Raw genomic sequence first — 16918 nt, 5'->3', positions numbered from 1 at the left:
GAGCCCAGAGAGTGGTGCTGAATGGTGCCACATCCAGCTGGCGGCCAGTCACTAGTGGTGTGCCCCAGGGATCAGTGCTGGGCCCCATGCTCTTTAACATCTTTATTGATGATCTGGATGAGGGCATTGAGTCCCATCATCAGTAAATTTGCTGATGACACCAAGCTGGGGGCAGGAGTTGATCTGCTGGAGGGTAGAGAGGCTCTGCAGAGGGACCTCGACAGGCTGGACAGATGGGCAGAGTCCAACGGCATGAGATTTAACACATCCAAGTGCCGGGTTCTGCACATTGGCCACAGCAACCCCATGCAGTGCTACAGGCTGGGGTCAGAGTGGCTGGAGAGCAGCCAGGTGGAAAGGGACCTGGGGGTGCTGGTTGATGGTAGACTGAACATGAGCCTGCAGTGTGCCCAGGCAGCCAGGAGGGCCAGTGGCATCCTGGCCTGCATCAGGAACAGTGTGGCCAGCAGGAGCAGGGAGGACATTCTGCCCCTGTACACTGCACTGCTTAGGCCGCACCTTGAGTCCTGTGTCCAGTTCTGGGCCCCTCAGTTTAGGAAGGATGTTGACTTGCTGGAACGAGTCCAGAGAAGGGCAACAAAGTTGGTGAGGGGCTTGGAACACAAGGCCTATGAGGAGAGATTGAGGGAGCTGGGGTTGCTTAGCCTGGAGAGGAGGAGACTCGGGGGTGACCTTATTGCTCTCTAAAACTACCTGAAGGGGGGTTGTAGTGAGGTGGAGGTTGGTCTCTTCTCCCAGGCAACCAGTACCAGAACAAGAGGACACAGTCTCGGGCTGCGTCAGGGGAGGTTTAGGCTGGAGGTTAGGAGGAAGTTTTACACAGAGAGAGTGATTGCCCATTGGAATGGGCTGCCTGAGGAGGTGGTGGGGTTGCTGTCACTGGGGGTGTTCAGGGCGAGGCTTGACAGGATGCTTGGTTCCATGGTTTAGTTGATTGGGTAGTGTTGGATGATAGGTTGGACATGATGATCTCGAAGGTCTCTTCCAACCTGGTTAATTCTATTCTATTCTATTCTATTCTATTCTATTCTATTCTATTCTATTGTGAGTGGAGGCATTCTTAAGTTGTTTCAGAGTTCTCTAATACATGTTAAATTCATTTTTCAAACTCCTGCCATTTCAAATCAAAACCATCAAAAGAATTAGTTATTTTGAGCTACTCCATTTTTGAGGTGCATTGAAGAGACCTGCCTTTTCTGAAAACTATACACCCAGATTTGTACATGGCAAACAGGAGTTTTACATGGAAACTCATTGTCTGATTTCTTCTTAACCAATGATAGGCAGCAAGACACTGAAAATTTATTTCTTATTTCTAAACAAAATACCAGCTTAGCTTCTTTTCCTTTTGATGTCACTTGTGCCTAGGTGTGCCTTCCTTTCAGAGAAGAGGTTCTGGATGTTAAAGCACATACCTGAATCAAAACACAAAATGGTATAAGAGCGAGAGTAGATTCCAAAGTGTCTTCAATTCATTTAGAAGGGACTGTGTAGGAGCCTTCATCTGGCGACCTTGCACAGTTCCATCCATGAACTTACAACATTACATCACAAAGATGAGATCCTTCAAATTAGTGTTAAATCCAATGACAGAACAAATACCTGCTTGTAATGCAGCCAAATTTCATCCAAATTTTCTGAAGTATTTTACTGAGAAGAGGGAGGCATCTGTTTACATGCAGGTTTTTAGATGGGCTCTTTTTTCACTTACTTGTATAATCAAGCTTCAAGCCATAAAAATAATTTCTCCTACCAGCTAGGAGGAATGAGTGAGGAATGGCTGCATAGAATAAGAGTATAATCAAATGGAAATTGATTCAAACCCAAACTTTAGTAAGTAACTGTAAAGTCAGGGTCACTGAAGCAATTTTTATTTTTATGCCTCAAACACACCGTCTCTTCCAAATTCAGTTACTTATAATTGAAAGATCAGAACAGAACAGCTGATGATGAACTGCCCTGATGTGGTCTGCAGGATACATGCCCCAGAGAAAGTTAGAGTTTGTGGAAGGAGCTATACTGATTTGATTTCTTGTTGCCATAGGCATTCCAGTTGTGTTTAGACCCAGCTTTCTAGAAGATGAGACACTTACCTATAAAGAGTAATGGCAGGTATGTTTTCAGAACATATGGGAAGTAGATTGAGAAGGCAAGTGGAAATGGCAGCTCAATGGAGTATGTGCCAAAGGATTCAAAATAAGGCAGTGATACACAGATTGCGAATGCTGTAAAATAACATGGTAAATCTTTAGTCAAAAGGGTGTGGAAGATTGTTTTAAAAAAAGCACAGGGAGCTATATCACATTCTGCATTTACCATGCCGGTCACACGCATGTGCACGTTTGCTTTCAGTCTTGTTGCTCTGAGGTGTTAATCGCTCTTAATACTGGCATTAGCATGTATATCCTATTCAATAATGATCTCTGCAACTTCTGTTGTACGGCTTTCAACAAGATCTCAGTGGGCAGGTTTACTGGTATAAATATTGTAAGCTGCTAATTATGGACTCTTAAGATCAGCCTCGTTGAGGGAGAAGTCACCTTTGGGATTTGCTGCCTAATGTGATCAGTCTGGAATGGGGGAATCTGTTGTGACTTTTTTCCTGCTTTACCCAAAAAAATGCATGTTTCCATCTACAACAAAACAAAAATCCAGATACGTGAGCACCTAAGAACCCCTTATGGGGCATAATTCTGGGGGGAAAAGTACAAAAAAGAGAAAGATATGTGCCATACAAGCATTAATATGAGTACATCAATATTTCTAGCAACTTTGATAACACAAAAAGGAATATTTTAAACACAAATGGCAGTTGAACTTACCACATTTTCTTGAAGCAAGTCATCAGTACCTTTCCTATCTCCTTACCTTTAGCCAGTACCGAAAGGGGATAGAGTGGAACACACAGTGAGAAGTTCAGCCAGGTCAGTGCTGGGTAGTATATTCCCATCCTTGCTAACATGTTGTAAGTGTACCTGCAGCAAGTGGAACAGCAGATGAGCTCACATCTTTAAAAGAAAAATATGTTATTGAAAAATCACAGGAAATTGCAGAAGAGCTTGGATCTGAGAAATTTTTCAGAGCAATACCACAACAGTTCAGGCTCTAACTGATGTCTGAAAGTAGTTAGACAACCATTCCAAAATAATGAACTATGGTGCTGTCTTAGAGTGGGCAAACAGTACTATACGAAGGTCTCTTCCAACCTGGTCTGGTCTATTCTATTCTATTCTATTCTATTCTATTCTATTCTGTTCTATTCTATAGCTCTCCAGCATGAAGGCTCTACCAGAAACCAGCATGATTTCATAGTGGTCCATCAGAAAATGAATTTTGGAAAGGGTTGTTACAGTTGAGAGGGACAAGCATAAAAGGACTGTTGCTTGGGACTGAGAAAATGCCAACTAATAATGGCTTGAGGAGGCTAAACAGCAAGGTAATCACGGGCACTGAATCTGAAGTATGGCTGCTCCTCCTCTGGTCCTCAGTAGGAGTAGTTGTGCTCCAGTGGATTGCTGTGCTTTATTCTTGCTGTAGCTGCCACTGTTTGCACACTAGAAGACCAGAATACCTAGGACTTCAGTCTCCAGTGGTGAGCTAATCCTAGCTAGTTTGATCTAAAAGACGTATGGCAGCTTTTCAAACACCAGAGAAACAGGTATGATCACATTTTTGGTCAACTGAAAGGCTTTTTGCTCTCTAGACATGGTAGACATATGAAAGTTTCGAGCTACTGTTAGCCAGGACTGTTTCTGACTAATTCTGCATTATTCCTGAGCTGTGGAGGAGTTTGATAGGCTATAAATGTACCTCAAGTTTGTTGTACTGTGCATTGTTATTTGAATTGGTCATTTCCTGCTATAGATCACTATATCTTGCCTATTAAATGACCACCTTTATTGCCATGATACTGGACTGTTCTTTGCCAGTGGTGCAACCTTGGTTATACTGTGATACTGTGAAAATGAGGCTGCATTGATGGGAACGTTTTGCACTGACAGGGCTTTACAAGCGCTCTCTAGCTGCACAGAACCTTTACACTTGAGATTAAGTTGTACTATTTCAGCTTTACAAACTTCAGAAAGAAACTGCATGGAGCAATAACCCAAGTAGTACAAGCAGTAGTTCACTAACATATGATAGCCTGTACAAATAGCCTGAAACTGACTTAAAATCTTTCTTACAGTCCTGCCTGACACTTTCCCTTTCCTAATTTTTTATGCATTTCCTTTGCTGCCTAAATCCATGTTTCTCAGTCAGTCCCAGAGCGATGTATTTAATAGAGTGAAAAGCTATTTTAGCAGAAACAGAGTAAAGAAAAATTTTGCTCCCATACAGCTATTCCTGTGAGGGTTATGTCTTGCTAAAATGCTTGTTAATTCCTTAAGTCTTCCCTGCCTTAAATCTACAAACTGAGATCCCCACAGACTTTAACTTACATTTGAGAAATGTTACTGACTTCAGATACTAATGTACAAGTCAGTAATGTGGAATTTTCACCATTAGATGGCTACTACAGGAAGGTACTAGTAGTATATTTGAGATAAAAATCCTGAACTGTATTCATATCTGTTACTGCCTTTTGCTTTGTCCCTGGGATGTGATATATGCCCTACTACGCCAGAGTTCTCAGTCTTTGCAGCAGGAGTTCCAGACTTTTTAGAAAGCATGGTGAAGTTAACCCAAGAATAACCCTTCCATTTTAGTAACAAGTTCTGCTGATGGTACCTTACTGTGCTGTCTAGCTTGAATCAAGGTGAGATACTAAAAAAATACATTTTATATAAAAGAAATAGGATTGTAAATTGGTTTCTGGAATTGCTGTTTCCCAAGAAGCAGTTGTGATATCTTTATAAATTTTGGCTAAAGAGGTCAAACTCTCTGAACTACAAATGGTAATGCAGCAATTTATTTCTGTAAGTCACTCTGCCTCTCAGCTGTGGATTTTTGTAACAATTAATAAGTAGCTTATAAGGTCCAAGCTTTTATTTGAATTCAATAGAATGCTCTTTTACCGGTTTCAAAATAATGAAATGTGCCAACAGGACAGTGAGGGCAGAGTTCTGCTTGCAAGAATGACCCATTTTTCTCTCACGGTTTCACCATTGACTCCTTACCTGACCACATCTAATAAGTTCCATAGGAAAAATAAAATACACACAATGTATTTCCCTTGAACTTCTTCCTGACTGTTGATCACAACAAATAAAACAATTATTCTTTCGGTGATCTGAAAAGAAAAAGTAATTGTGAATTCAGGTAGCACCTTCTATAGTTCTAATTTCTGTGCCACTTTGGCAAAACCAGAGGCTACAACTGCATTGTTTGCTTTACACAAATGCTCCAGTGAATGATTCACTCCTTGGCGTGCTTTCATTCAAGACCCCATTTGCCTGCAGCTCACAGAAGTGGATGCTGTTGGCTGCAGCGTCGTAGATCTGCTATGGTATGAGTGGACGTTTTCTTGCCAGTGGGAATGACTTTTGAGTTTGTAGCCCAGGAAACATGTGGATGAGCTAGCTGATGTCATGGCAGCAAAGAATTTTCCCACTACACCCCAGTGCCTGGAGGGCTAGTGGTGGTATGCTTACTTCCTTGTAGGCTGCACAGGAGGCTGTAGGATATAGGGGGACCTTGGACAATGCCCCTGGCCAGACAGTGCTATCTCACAGTCCCAGCTCAAGTTTCTGTAGTTCGGAGATCTGCGTCTGTCATACGGATTTGCAGAGAGCAGGAGGAAAAGTAGAATTTCTTTTATTTCTTTCCTTCTTATTTCTGGCTAGGAGAGATGGATTTAAGCTGGTCTTTTTTGTGAATTGTTGCCACAGTATTTATGCCATACTACTTTTCTAGTGGTGGAACCTTATCTGACCCACAAGGTCTGCCTTTACATATTTAAAGATGTGAATTAAATGTGAATTAAATAGGTGGGCTCTCCATCTTAAAAAGAAATGCTTTGGCAATATTAAAACTCGAGAAATTAAAAACCAGTGTCTTTTGGCAGCTTTCTTGGACAAGTTTCTGATCAGTTTTCATTCCTGCCCTGTAAAATAAAGATGTCTTTAGTATTCAGAACTGCCTGGAGCTGCTTGTGAAACTGCCCCAGAACAGTAGCAGTTCACTCTGATTTACACTCCTTGAAAGTGTTGAAGCAGAAAGCATACATCTGTTCAGGTAGTATGAATCAGTATAGCTGCACTAGGCTTTATAATGCCTCCTGCTATCTCTGCTTCCCACAGGTTTAATGATTTTATGAGTTAAGATGTCAAGTCAGTGAAAAGTCATTAAATGAAACTTGGCCTCTCAGTGAGTTTGTGTAGCAATTTTTTTGGTAGCAGTTTTGCTATATAATGGTTGTCACTTCCTGCACAGAACATTTTAGCTACAGACTTTTTTTGCAAACCATAACTGCCAAATAATGTAGCTATCACTTCACTATTCAGCACAGTTACATGAAAGCATTTTTTCATATAGAAAGAGAGTATGTCTGTCCCCTAGGGAGGCAGTTCCTCAACTTGAAAAGCACTGAGAGGCCACAACAGATAAAAATGTATTTTCTCCCTTTTGCCCTGCCCTGACTGTTGTCTTGTGTGTTGTCTTGTCCTGTTGGTCCCAAGCTGAGGAACTGATTTCTAAGAAGGTCAGATGTTGACAGACTTCTGTATAGACTGGCCAAGAAACAGAAAGTGAGAGGTCGTAAGTCTTGTGCTTGTACACTGATGCTGAGGAACCTCACAAGATAATGGGAGAACTGGAAATAGTGATGCAGGATCTGAAACTAGGTACGACAGATAGAAGCAGCATGATGAGGCAGCCGTCACAAGAGGGAAATCAAAACAAAGGTAGAAGCAGTGTGAGCATTGAATAGGATTGTGTGCTGGATAGAATAAATAAAAGAGAGCTTGAGCTATAATAATTTTGGTGAAGGGTGGTAAAGGAGTGTAGCATTATTGATGTGGGCATTTTGTTACCATCCCTGAAACAGATATATTTGGAGAGACTTCTACAGTATTGTTAATATGAGATATTTCAGGGAATCACCACGTGGAATTGTCTCACCTAAACAAAAGCTTTATCAAGAAGACTAAAAGGTAGGCATGTTTTCAAATGTGAGAGCTGGCTGGTTTTCCAAATGATTACTTGTTCTTCAAGAGGTGGCTGAGTGTAAAAGTGCTAGAAAACAGCATGGGTCAAGTGATCAGGAGTTGATTCCATTTCAGAAAGATACAGAATAAGCATTAGATGGATAGCTACTATCCCCAGTTCAAAAGGATGAGCACTGGCCAAGGAGACAGAATGGCTATGGAGACCTACAATTCAGCCTCGTGGGAGTGGAAGAGGCTGTAAATGTCCTTCTTACCTCGAAGTGCAAGCAGCTGTACAAGAGGCAGTGTGTATCACCTAGGTGGGACTCAGCAGACTCCCTCCATCAGAGGATTCATATTTGGGAAGGGGTGCACTGAAAGCTCATAGACTCAGTGGTTGCAGATGATAGAAATCAGTAATCAGACTGTGTAAATTAGGTTAAGCAACTGCAAGAGCTTAGATCTGAATGTGGCACAACATAGGTTCTCTACGTGTCTTCCATTCCTGTTAGACTGTAGTCTCAGCCAGCAAAAATGGCATGCACAAAGCAGCTGTCAGAGGTGAAATCAAAAACTGCCTGTTGCCTTCCTCTGGAGCACACCTGCAGGGCAGGGCACAGGCCTAATTGCTCATGGCAGTTGTGATGTCCTTGGGGATAGACAGTGACACTGCCTCTTGTCTGTGTGAATCAGGAGACTGCCTGCCTGCTTGCTTTTATTCTCCTTCAAGAATTTGTGCTCCCTTCTTTCTAGTACTCATACCTTTAGGTAACCCACACAAATTGAAGGTAAGTGCAGGAACTACTAAGAAGCTGGGAAGCTTTCCAGCAAGTGACAAAGTAAGGTGCTACTTTGAAGAGATTTCAGTAAATGTCTCGATATGGTGTTACACACATCTATGGACGTATATACATGTATGTATATAAACACATTCATGTATGTATATGCACATGTATGCATATACGTACCTATATAAAAACCATGTGCTCTTGCTAGTGTTTAGCTTAAAATTAAAGCAAAACTGGAAATACTGTGCTTTTATGCTTGTAAAAGGCAAGTATGTGCTGACATCTCACAAAGCATAAATACAATGGTTTCATTTTTCATTCCTTCTTGTTCTTTGTGCACAAATCAAACTGGAATTTCCTTCCTCTCCCAGGGCTGGCCTGTCACAGGGTGCAGCAAGTTCTGTAGAATGGCATAAATTTCCACAAGGCAGCCTGGGTGTTTGAAGCAAGTGAAACAGCTACCTAGACTAGCTGAGGTTAGAGCAGGAACAGGCAGCACATTCACTTCCATTTCTTAAAAAACAGTGACTGTACAGTATCATACTCGGTACCTGAAACTTTTACACAGCTCTTCCAAGCAGTGAGTGTTTACCAAAAAAAAAAAAGAAGAAGAAAGGCTAGTTAGTATGTTAGTATTTGGACTAAGTTACAAAATAATGGTTTTATCACAAAGCTGTAGTATGTTGCTTTTGGTCTGGTTTGCACAGGATGAAGAACTAGTGGTTTGTTTTTTTCACAAAAGCTCCACTTTTCTCTTACTTATTTCCTTCTCTGTCCCTTGCTAAAGTACCAGTCCCATCAGCTTTTACTCTGTGCCCAGACTACTGTATTTCATTATCCTCTTGTTTTGGCAACTGCAATGACATGTGGCATGTTCTCCTGTCCTCTTACTCATTCAAGCTGCAAGTGCTGTAAGAGACATCACTTTGCACCAACTTTCTGACCCTCTTTTGTCTTCCTTTATTCCACAGCATCCACCCCACAGGATTAATTTCTTTCATGATGTGACTTGGCCTTGGCCTTGGCCTACATACCCCTTCTCAGGTGCTTGGTAGCCTGACACTTTGTCCCTCACTGAGGCCATCCTGAATGAGTTTTTGCTTTTCCACGGTCTCTAGGGTATCTCTCAAAAATTTTCTCATAAATGGCACTCAAACACAACAAACGGAAGTCCAGCATTCAAACTCTGCCTAGACTTTCTGGCTGCTATAATGCTCTTAAAACAACCAGCTATCACAGGGGTACTTTCACAGCTTGTATTCAGGATGGCATTACCTCCACCCATATGCTTTCCAGATGTTGTCAGAACCACCTGGTTTTCCATCCTAAAGATAAGATTAACATCTCTTGCAAGCTGAGACAAAGCTTTTGTTGTTGTTGTTGGGGGGAGGGGGGTGTGTTGTTTGTTGGTTGGTTTGGGTTTTTTGTTTTGTGGTGTGGTGTGTTTTTTATTGGTTGGTTTGGTTTTCCTAAGAGTCAGAGTGAAAAGTGTGGCAAGGCATCTGGGAGTACCATTGGTGCATAAATGCTTAACCCACACTCTTACAGCAAAAGCAGAGTAACCCAAGTAAAGCAGAGTCTATACCAAAGAATTGGTACACTTTTCTCGAACAGCAGGAGACTTCTGCTAACATCAAGGCAAGAAAGTTCTGTTTCTGATGAGAGAACATTTGTGAAAAGAACTAAGTAAGGATCCAAAGCTTCTTTGTTATGAGGCTAGTGTTTGGAGTCACAGTGCTGACCCATTCTCTCCATGCTGCCCTGGAAAGCACTGCATTAATTACATTGCCCAAGAAAGGTGACAGTTTCCTTGCTTAGAATATCCATTTAATATCTTGTGTCTTTTGTGATAACAGAGAATAATGTTTGTGCAGACTGTCCTGATCTCTGCTTCTATTGGTCTGGGTAGGAAGAAAACAGACATGTCAGGACTAGGGAATGTATAGACTCTGCCAAAGAAGAGCTTTGCTTTAATGACTGTTAGCATTAGTTGGCTGCACTTCTCTCCAAGACATGACATGGAAATTTTTTTTAAGGGCCACTTTACAGAGCATGCTTTCTCTTAGATTACTGTAAAGGCACGTACATTTAGGCAGGAAAAAAATTGTAATTGCATTTTTATGAATTTGCTGGCATATTTAGTGAGAGGCATAAAGAACAGAGCTCTGTATTATTCAATTTCTAATGGAGATTTAAGAGGAGGAACATCTTCACACCTGGGATATGTCATTTGACAAAAATAGGCTATCCAGAAAACTAACAACATAACTGACTACTCTTACTCTTCTACCTTCTGACTTCTGAGAGCAATACCACTTTCACCATTATTTGAATACTAAGAATTTGAAATGCTTGAAGGTAAACTCAACATTTTTACTTTTCCCAATGTGTTATGAAAAATGCAAAAAACTGACATTAACTCCCAACACGAAACAAGAACATGGTGAGGCAAATCCATGAAAAATCATTGTGTTTTCTGCTGTAGCATGTGACCTTTTGTCTGGTTTATGGCCTACAGCTGAACATATGCCCTGTGAACCCCTTAACAGTGTCAGAATCTCTAGCTGTTGCCACAATTTGCCTATGTCTGGGTTTGTGCAGGCAGAGACCATTACAGCAACAGTATGACAATTTTTGATTCTTTCCCCTCCCAAGATTAATTCTTCAATCCCCTAATTTCTCCTGTTATTTTTCCTTTCACACTCCATGACTGTCAGCACACCCTGCTCTGCAGTGTTGTCTTTTGGCTGTAAACGGTCAACTGGAAAAGTAGTATCCTCAGCCACTTATGGTGCTCCAGAGATAGGAGTTGCCCCATTTCTGCAAGTAGCCACTCCTCTTCACATCTTCCAGGTCCCTACTATTGTGGGCTGGATGTAGGACATTCAGAAAGAAACAAGCTGAGAGAGCAGCTTTTCCCCAATACAGTTCTGAGGGCTCGGTTCCTGCAGTTAGGAAATCACTAGCAAACCAAACTCATTGGGGAAGGGTGCAGATGGACCATTCAGAGTTGTTCAGCCTGGGCTTGTTCCCTGGGGCATCTATGGCTGAACTGCATAGGTCCTGGAAGGAGGGTCCTGAGAAATGGACTTACCTGGAGAAACCTAGGGAGAAGACGGCTTTTATCAATGCCAGTGAGGATGTGTAGGATCTCCAGTACAGATAACAACTGGCAAAGGCGCATTACCAGTCCTATGGAGTAAAATGTGTCAGCCAATGAATCTACAAAGTTAAGAGGAAAATTGGAAGTTGGTTATATAACAGCAGTCTGGACCAACTACTGTGCTTAATGTTGCCCTATTACCACAGGAAATGGCAAGAAACAAAGTTCATACAGTGCCAAAATTTTGGGCAACAGAAGCAAAGCTTCAAGGAGGGGAGAAAGTAGCTGACTGTGTGTGTAGCTCTGACACAGAGGCAGGAAGCTGAAAAAAAAGAATGGGATTGCTATACTTACTTCACTGGCAAATACTGTGCAGGATATACTGGTTTAGAGATACCACTTTAGAATATTTCTAAACAGGAGGAAATTTATGAGGAATGTCTAAACACAAGGAGATGTTGAGCCTGTATTTGCAGCCATGGCACTTCCTAAAATATGTAGACCACAGTGGATATTTTATGTGCCTAAAACTGCCTACCATTTTAAATTTCCAGTGACTAGTTTCCTATTTTTGTCTCTTAACCCAGGCAACAGGAAGAGAAATATGTTGTTTGGTTTTTTTTGACACTGTGCGTGTACAACAACCACAAAGATATTCCCTTCTAGTGTCTTTAATGTTTGCTGTAATAACTGGACCTAGTCACATTTCAGTCTACATTTAAGTCAAATGTTACTTGCATGCTGCTGAATTAGCAAAACAAGAACTTCATTCCTCTTGTGATACTGGCAGAACATAGGTACGAGTAATTTGTTCAGCCTTTTTAATGGAAGAAACAAATATTATTCCGATTAAAATTACAGCCCCTGTATTGAACGTACACCTATTCAGAATCCTAACTTTATTTCTAATTCCATGTTTCCTTATGTCACTGCCACTTAACATGTTTAGGAAAAACACAGAAGGAATCCTACCTTTTCCAAATGACATGAACCTGATAATCATATTTGTGAATATCCAGGAATGTCCACAGAATTGCACTAAGTCATACACGAAGAGGTAGTTGCTCATGGTAAAGCTGGGGAGGTGAAATGATAAAATGAACTGCATGGCTTATTACAATATTCAAGCTTTCTGACCTGTAGAAATTGCACCATCTTGGGACATGTTAGTAAATGAAAGAAAAACAGCTGAAATTGAAATGGAAATTGTCTATGTATATCAATACTCACAGAACAGTGCTGTTGGTAATTGATCAGAGGCCCAGAAAATTCTGAGCTTCCGTTAGTGATTAAAGTGATCTGTGGTCAAACAGTGAAATTTGTGCCTCCAGAAGAAAAAGTAGCTAAACAGACACCAGTGAATGCTGGATTCAAGCCTGATTGCCTGATCCCATTGGCTTGGCTCTGCCTTGTTGGTACAAGTAGACTCAAGGGAGCCCTGCTGAGGGCCTTGGACTTCTGCAGACACCAACCTTGATATTCTGCATCTGTGCTTCCCAGGAGGCATGCCTCTAGTGTGTGCTCAATATGGCTTAAAGTACAATGCAATTTACTTGCAGTGTCTCCAGCAGATAATGTATGTATTTATAAAAAGGAAAGTAAAGGAAGAGAGAGCCACATTTCAAATGGCTTTTATTTGATGCAGTGTGAAACGTATCTTTTTTTAACCAAATTGCTCTACAGGTTTTCCAGATAAACATTGAATTGGAGTCTTAGTCTTTCTGCATAAATCTATGTTTCAATTTGCATTTCATGAAGTGAATCTTCTTTTTTTTGGAGTAGACTAAACTTTGTGGCTATTCTAATCTAGTTTATGTAAGTAATTTAGTTAATTTATCTCTCTATTCCCCCCCTGCCCCTTATTCTGGAGGGAGACTTGCCTGTCCTCCAGATGTGAAAAGGCTACCTTTTTGACATGTGAATTTGCTGATTTTGTTCTACAATGTATCTCCTGTGTTTGACCAATTAATTTCTGCTACCAAAGTACTACAGCCTCTAAGTTGCACTTTGTTCCTATGTGTTCACGTGGTATGTCTCTGCCATGAAGCTTTGTTTTCATTGGTATCTGTACATTAACAAATACAGTGAAGTTCTGTGTTCAGAAATAGCTAAACATGATAAATGCATAGACTTCATTCCCAGCATTGCACCAAGACACAATGTACGCTTCTGCAAACTGATCTAGACAGATTGGTCTACTAAAGTTTTGTGCTGAGGATATGCCTATTCTATGGACTTCAGAGAAAATGCCTTGTTGCTTTTTTTTCCTTACTACTTACTTCCTGTTATGCTGTGTAGCTACATATACATATACATAGAATACATATACATAGAATAAAGCAGGTTGGAAGAGACCTTCAAGATCATCGCGTCCAACCCATCAACCAATCCAACACCACCCAAACATCTAACCCACGGCACCAAGCACCCCATCAAGTCTTCTCCTGAAAACCTCCAATGATGGCGACTCCACCACCTCCCCAGGCATCCCATTCCAATGGGCAATCATTCTTTCTGTATAGAACTTTTTCCTAACATCTAGCCTGAACCTCCTCCTGGCGCAGCCTGAGACTGTGTCCTCTTGTTCTGGTACTGGCCGCCTGGGAGAAGAGACCAACATCCGTCTGTCTACAACCTCCCTTCAGGTAGTTGTAGAGAGTAATAAGGTCACCACTGAGTCTCCTCCAGGCTAAGCAACTCCAGCTCCCTCAGCCTCTCCTCATAGGGCTTGTGTTCCAAACCCCTCACCAACTTTGTTGCTCTTCTCTGGACTCGTCCAGCAAGTCAACATCCTTCCTAAACTGAGGGGCCCAGAACTGGACACAGTACTCGAGGTGCGGCCTAACCAGTGCAGTGTACAGGGGCAGAATGACCTCCCTGCTCCTGCTGGCCACACTGTTCCTGATGCAGGCCAGGATGCCATTGGCCCTCTTGGCTGCCTGGGCACACTGCAGGCTCATGTTCAGTCTACCATCAACCAGCACCCCCAGGTCCCTATTCATATCATATACTATTCATATCATCACATCTATTAGCACAGAAGGATTTGTTGGCATAATTTGCCTCCCAAGAGACATCAGTGCTCTTTGATACTATGAAAATAAGACATGTAAGGACCTGGACAAAGAAATGTATTACAAATACCACTCCCTTTTGAGAGAACTATGATACGACATGCTAAGAAAAATAAGATAGGACACTGTACATAACAAAAAGGCAAAAAAACCCAAATTTGAGAACATTACTTAAGAAATGGACTTATTACTGCATTGATAGGAATTACTGTAATAGGTATGAAAGTTACAGGAAAAGTTAAAAAAATCTAGAAGCTTTCTAGTCAGCACCTCCACCAGTTTCTTTGTTTTCATATTGCTATGTGGGCTTTACATAGAATGCAAGCTGAATGTATGGTTTCTTTGTATTATGAAGTGTGGGGTTCTACATCTGTCCCTCATGCTCAGAAGTTGCCTTTCAGTGATATGAACTTATTTTACAAACTCTTCCTGCATTGCTTGGCTAGAAAATCGCCCTTAAAATTCTTAAACTGCTTAATCTTGGCTAAACAGGGCAAGAGGACCTTTGTAAATGAAGCTTTACAGTAGTGTTTTGGCAATTTGGTATCCATTGCATACTAGAACATATCTTCTTTAAAATGTTCTGATGGCTACTGAAATGTATACATACTGCTGGCTTTTATGGTTCACCCTATATTCCCAAAGAAATGTAGAGAGGTGCTGGTAGACAGCATGCCAGTGTTACCTGGAAGATGGATCCCAGACCCGGAGTTGCAAGCAGCACTGCTTCCTCACTTGGTGGTGCTCTCCACTGTGTGAAGGAACGGTCCCACTTTGAAAACAGGTTTCACTCTGTAAATTCCAGCTCAAACGGTGCCTAAATCCAAACAGAATATTTTGACAGAAGTGAAGAAAACTGTAAGCAGTGAAAGTTTGGGTGTAATCAAAGGAAACTCAAATATAACTGTCTCTAGGCAAAGGCTTTCTCAGGCAAAGGCTGCTCCATTTACCTAGAGAATGAGAAGCAGACAGAGGACAACCATTTCAATCCTCCTAACAGGTTTGTGTCACAACACACAATTCAGACACCTGCTTCTGTTTGGAAGGTCACTGGCAGAAGAGGTGGGCTTTAATTACATTCTCTGCTCCCCTGCATTTGTATCAGGCAACATTTCACATTTACTTCACAGAGCTTGCTTCTGCAGCACCCTTGCAGAAAAAAATCTGACTAGCAACCCACAGGCAGCTGTACAATTTCTGACCCTGCCCCAAACTTGCTGTCTGAACTTACAAACCTCACTTACCCACCATGATGCCTGGTTTGTAAAATGGACTTGCTACTGCATTTATTCCTTGTAGTGTGATGTGCTTTAACACTTTGAGGTGGCTTTCATTTGAAGGCATTGGGAGAGCTCTGAAACACTACAGGTAAATTTGTCATATTTAGGATCAACCTTGCATAGTTCACCTTCTTTCTGGGCTCAAAACCTAGGAAGCCACATATAGAAGCGTAGTCCAAGATACCCTCTTTCCCTTCTTATTCACCACCAAAGATTTTACCAGTGATAAGAGTTTTACCTTACAAATCATGACGTATTTCCAAAGGCAGAAAAATCACATTAATTGTTACATTTTGTTAATTTTAGTATTGAGGTGTTCAGTGTATCCGTGGTAGCTATCCTCTCAGGTAAGTATGGAGGTAGGTGCCTTCAGTATCTGAAAGGTGGTAAGGTCCATATTCCCTGTGAGCTAGAGACAGCACAGCAGAGGCACCCAGTTCAGGGCAGCCCTTTCCCTGGCTGGGTGTCCCTTGCAAAGTGACAAGATGAAGGCACCACTCAGGTTTCTGCCAGGGTGGGTTGCACCCTGTCCTGCTTGAACTGAGCACTTCCCTGCCTTCAGAGCTATTGTGGTCTCCTGCCTTTCCATGAGCCCGTACTGGCTAGCCAAACATGAGGAAGCAATCATTGTGCTGAAACCAGCAAGCAATGTTCTCTCTCTTTTTTTTCCTCTTTTCTGCAAGAGAGATCTGCTAGAAAGCCCCTCAACCAACATGGTTTCCTTTTAAGTCATATTGGTCTGAACTTCTACCCCCTTCCCCCCCACAACTCTGTGACAAGCTGCACCATATCACTTAGGAAGAAGAAAAGTGCTGAGAACAAGTACGAAAGATGTACTTCTCACAGGCACACCCCACCCCTCTTATTTTTCCCCCTTTTTTCCCACATTTGAGCAGTCTAGATTGCCTGCACTGAAGAGATATTACCTGTTTCAGGGGCTGGATTGCTGCTGCTGATCCTTCTCCTTTTTACTCTCTACAGCTGCAGCTGTTTGTTATGAGATCAGCCCTCCTCTTTCCTTTCCCCCCACCCCACAACGTCACTGTATGTAGCACTAAACAGGAACAACACTGCACTTCCCGAGAAAGGAGTTTCTAACCCCAAATACCTCCATTCCATTTGCCCTGCTCCTCACCTAGCGTAGACTAGCCTAGCCTAGCCTAACCTAACCTAACCTAGACTAAACTGATGTCTTGCTGTTGTAACAGTAAGACAGTCTGTAAATCCTACTAACTTCCTTTCTTAACCCAGAGCAACATTTTTAAGGATTACTGGAGGGAAGAAATGCAAAATTAAATATTTGGGTTTGTCCTCTGTTTAAATCACAGTACTATAACAGTGCTAACACTACCAAATTATAAGGAAGGCTGGGAGCACAGCAAAAAAGGAGCACTTTAAATTACTTCAGATAAAGGAGAGAATGTTCCATTTCTTATTATGAAATGTCTCTTTTTGCCTCTGTGAAACATGGGCACTACTGTTGGAGGAAAAGTGTGTGCATCCTGGCTTGCATCTGCCCTTAAGTTTCTAGGATATCTTGGCATAAATGAGATCAAGAAAAATGTAA

At 41.7% G+C, this 16918-nt stretch overlaps 1 protein-coding gene across 1 annotated transcript; it reads right to left on the bottom strand.

Annotated features, from left to right (window-relative positions):
* Positions 1-1353: 1353 nt before the first annotated feature.
* On the bottom strand, positions 1354-12072 carry HACD4 (3-hydroxyacyl-CoA dehydratase 4). The gene is made up of 6 exons (XM_009906617.2): positions 11970-12072; positions 10989-11116; positions 5139-5251; positions 2890-2996; positions 2115-2246; positions 1354-1436 (listed from the first exon to the last, which is right to left on the bottom strand). The coding sequence occupies exons 1-6, from the start codon at positions 12064-12066 to the stop codon at positions 1354-1356; spliced, it is 660 nt and encodes a 219-aa protein (XP_009904919.2). The 5' UTR covers positions 12067-12072.
* Positions 12073-16918: the final 4846 nt, after the last annotated feature.

Source organism: Dryobates pubescens, chromosome Z, assembly GCF_014839835.1.
Source record: "Dryobates pubescens isolate bDryPub1 chromosome Z, bDryPub1.pri, whole genome shotgun sequence".
Taxonomy (NCBI): domain Eukaryota; kingdom Metazoa; phylum Chordata; class Aves; order Piciformes; family Picidae; genus Dryobates; species Dryobates pubescens.
Note: the sequence above shows the minus strand (reverse complement) of the source record. Positions and strands in the feature narration are given on the sequence as shown.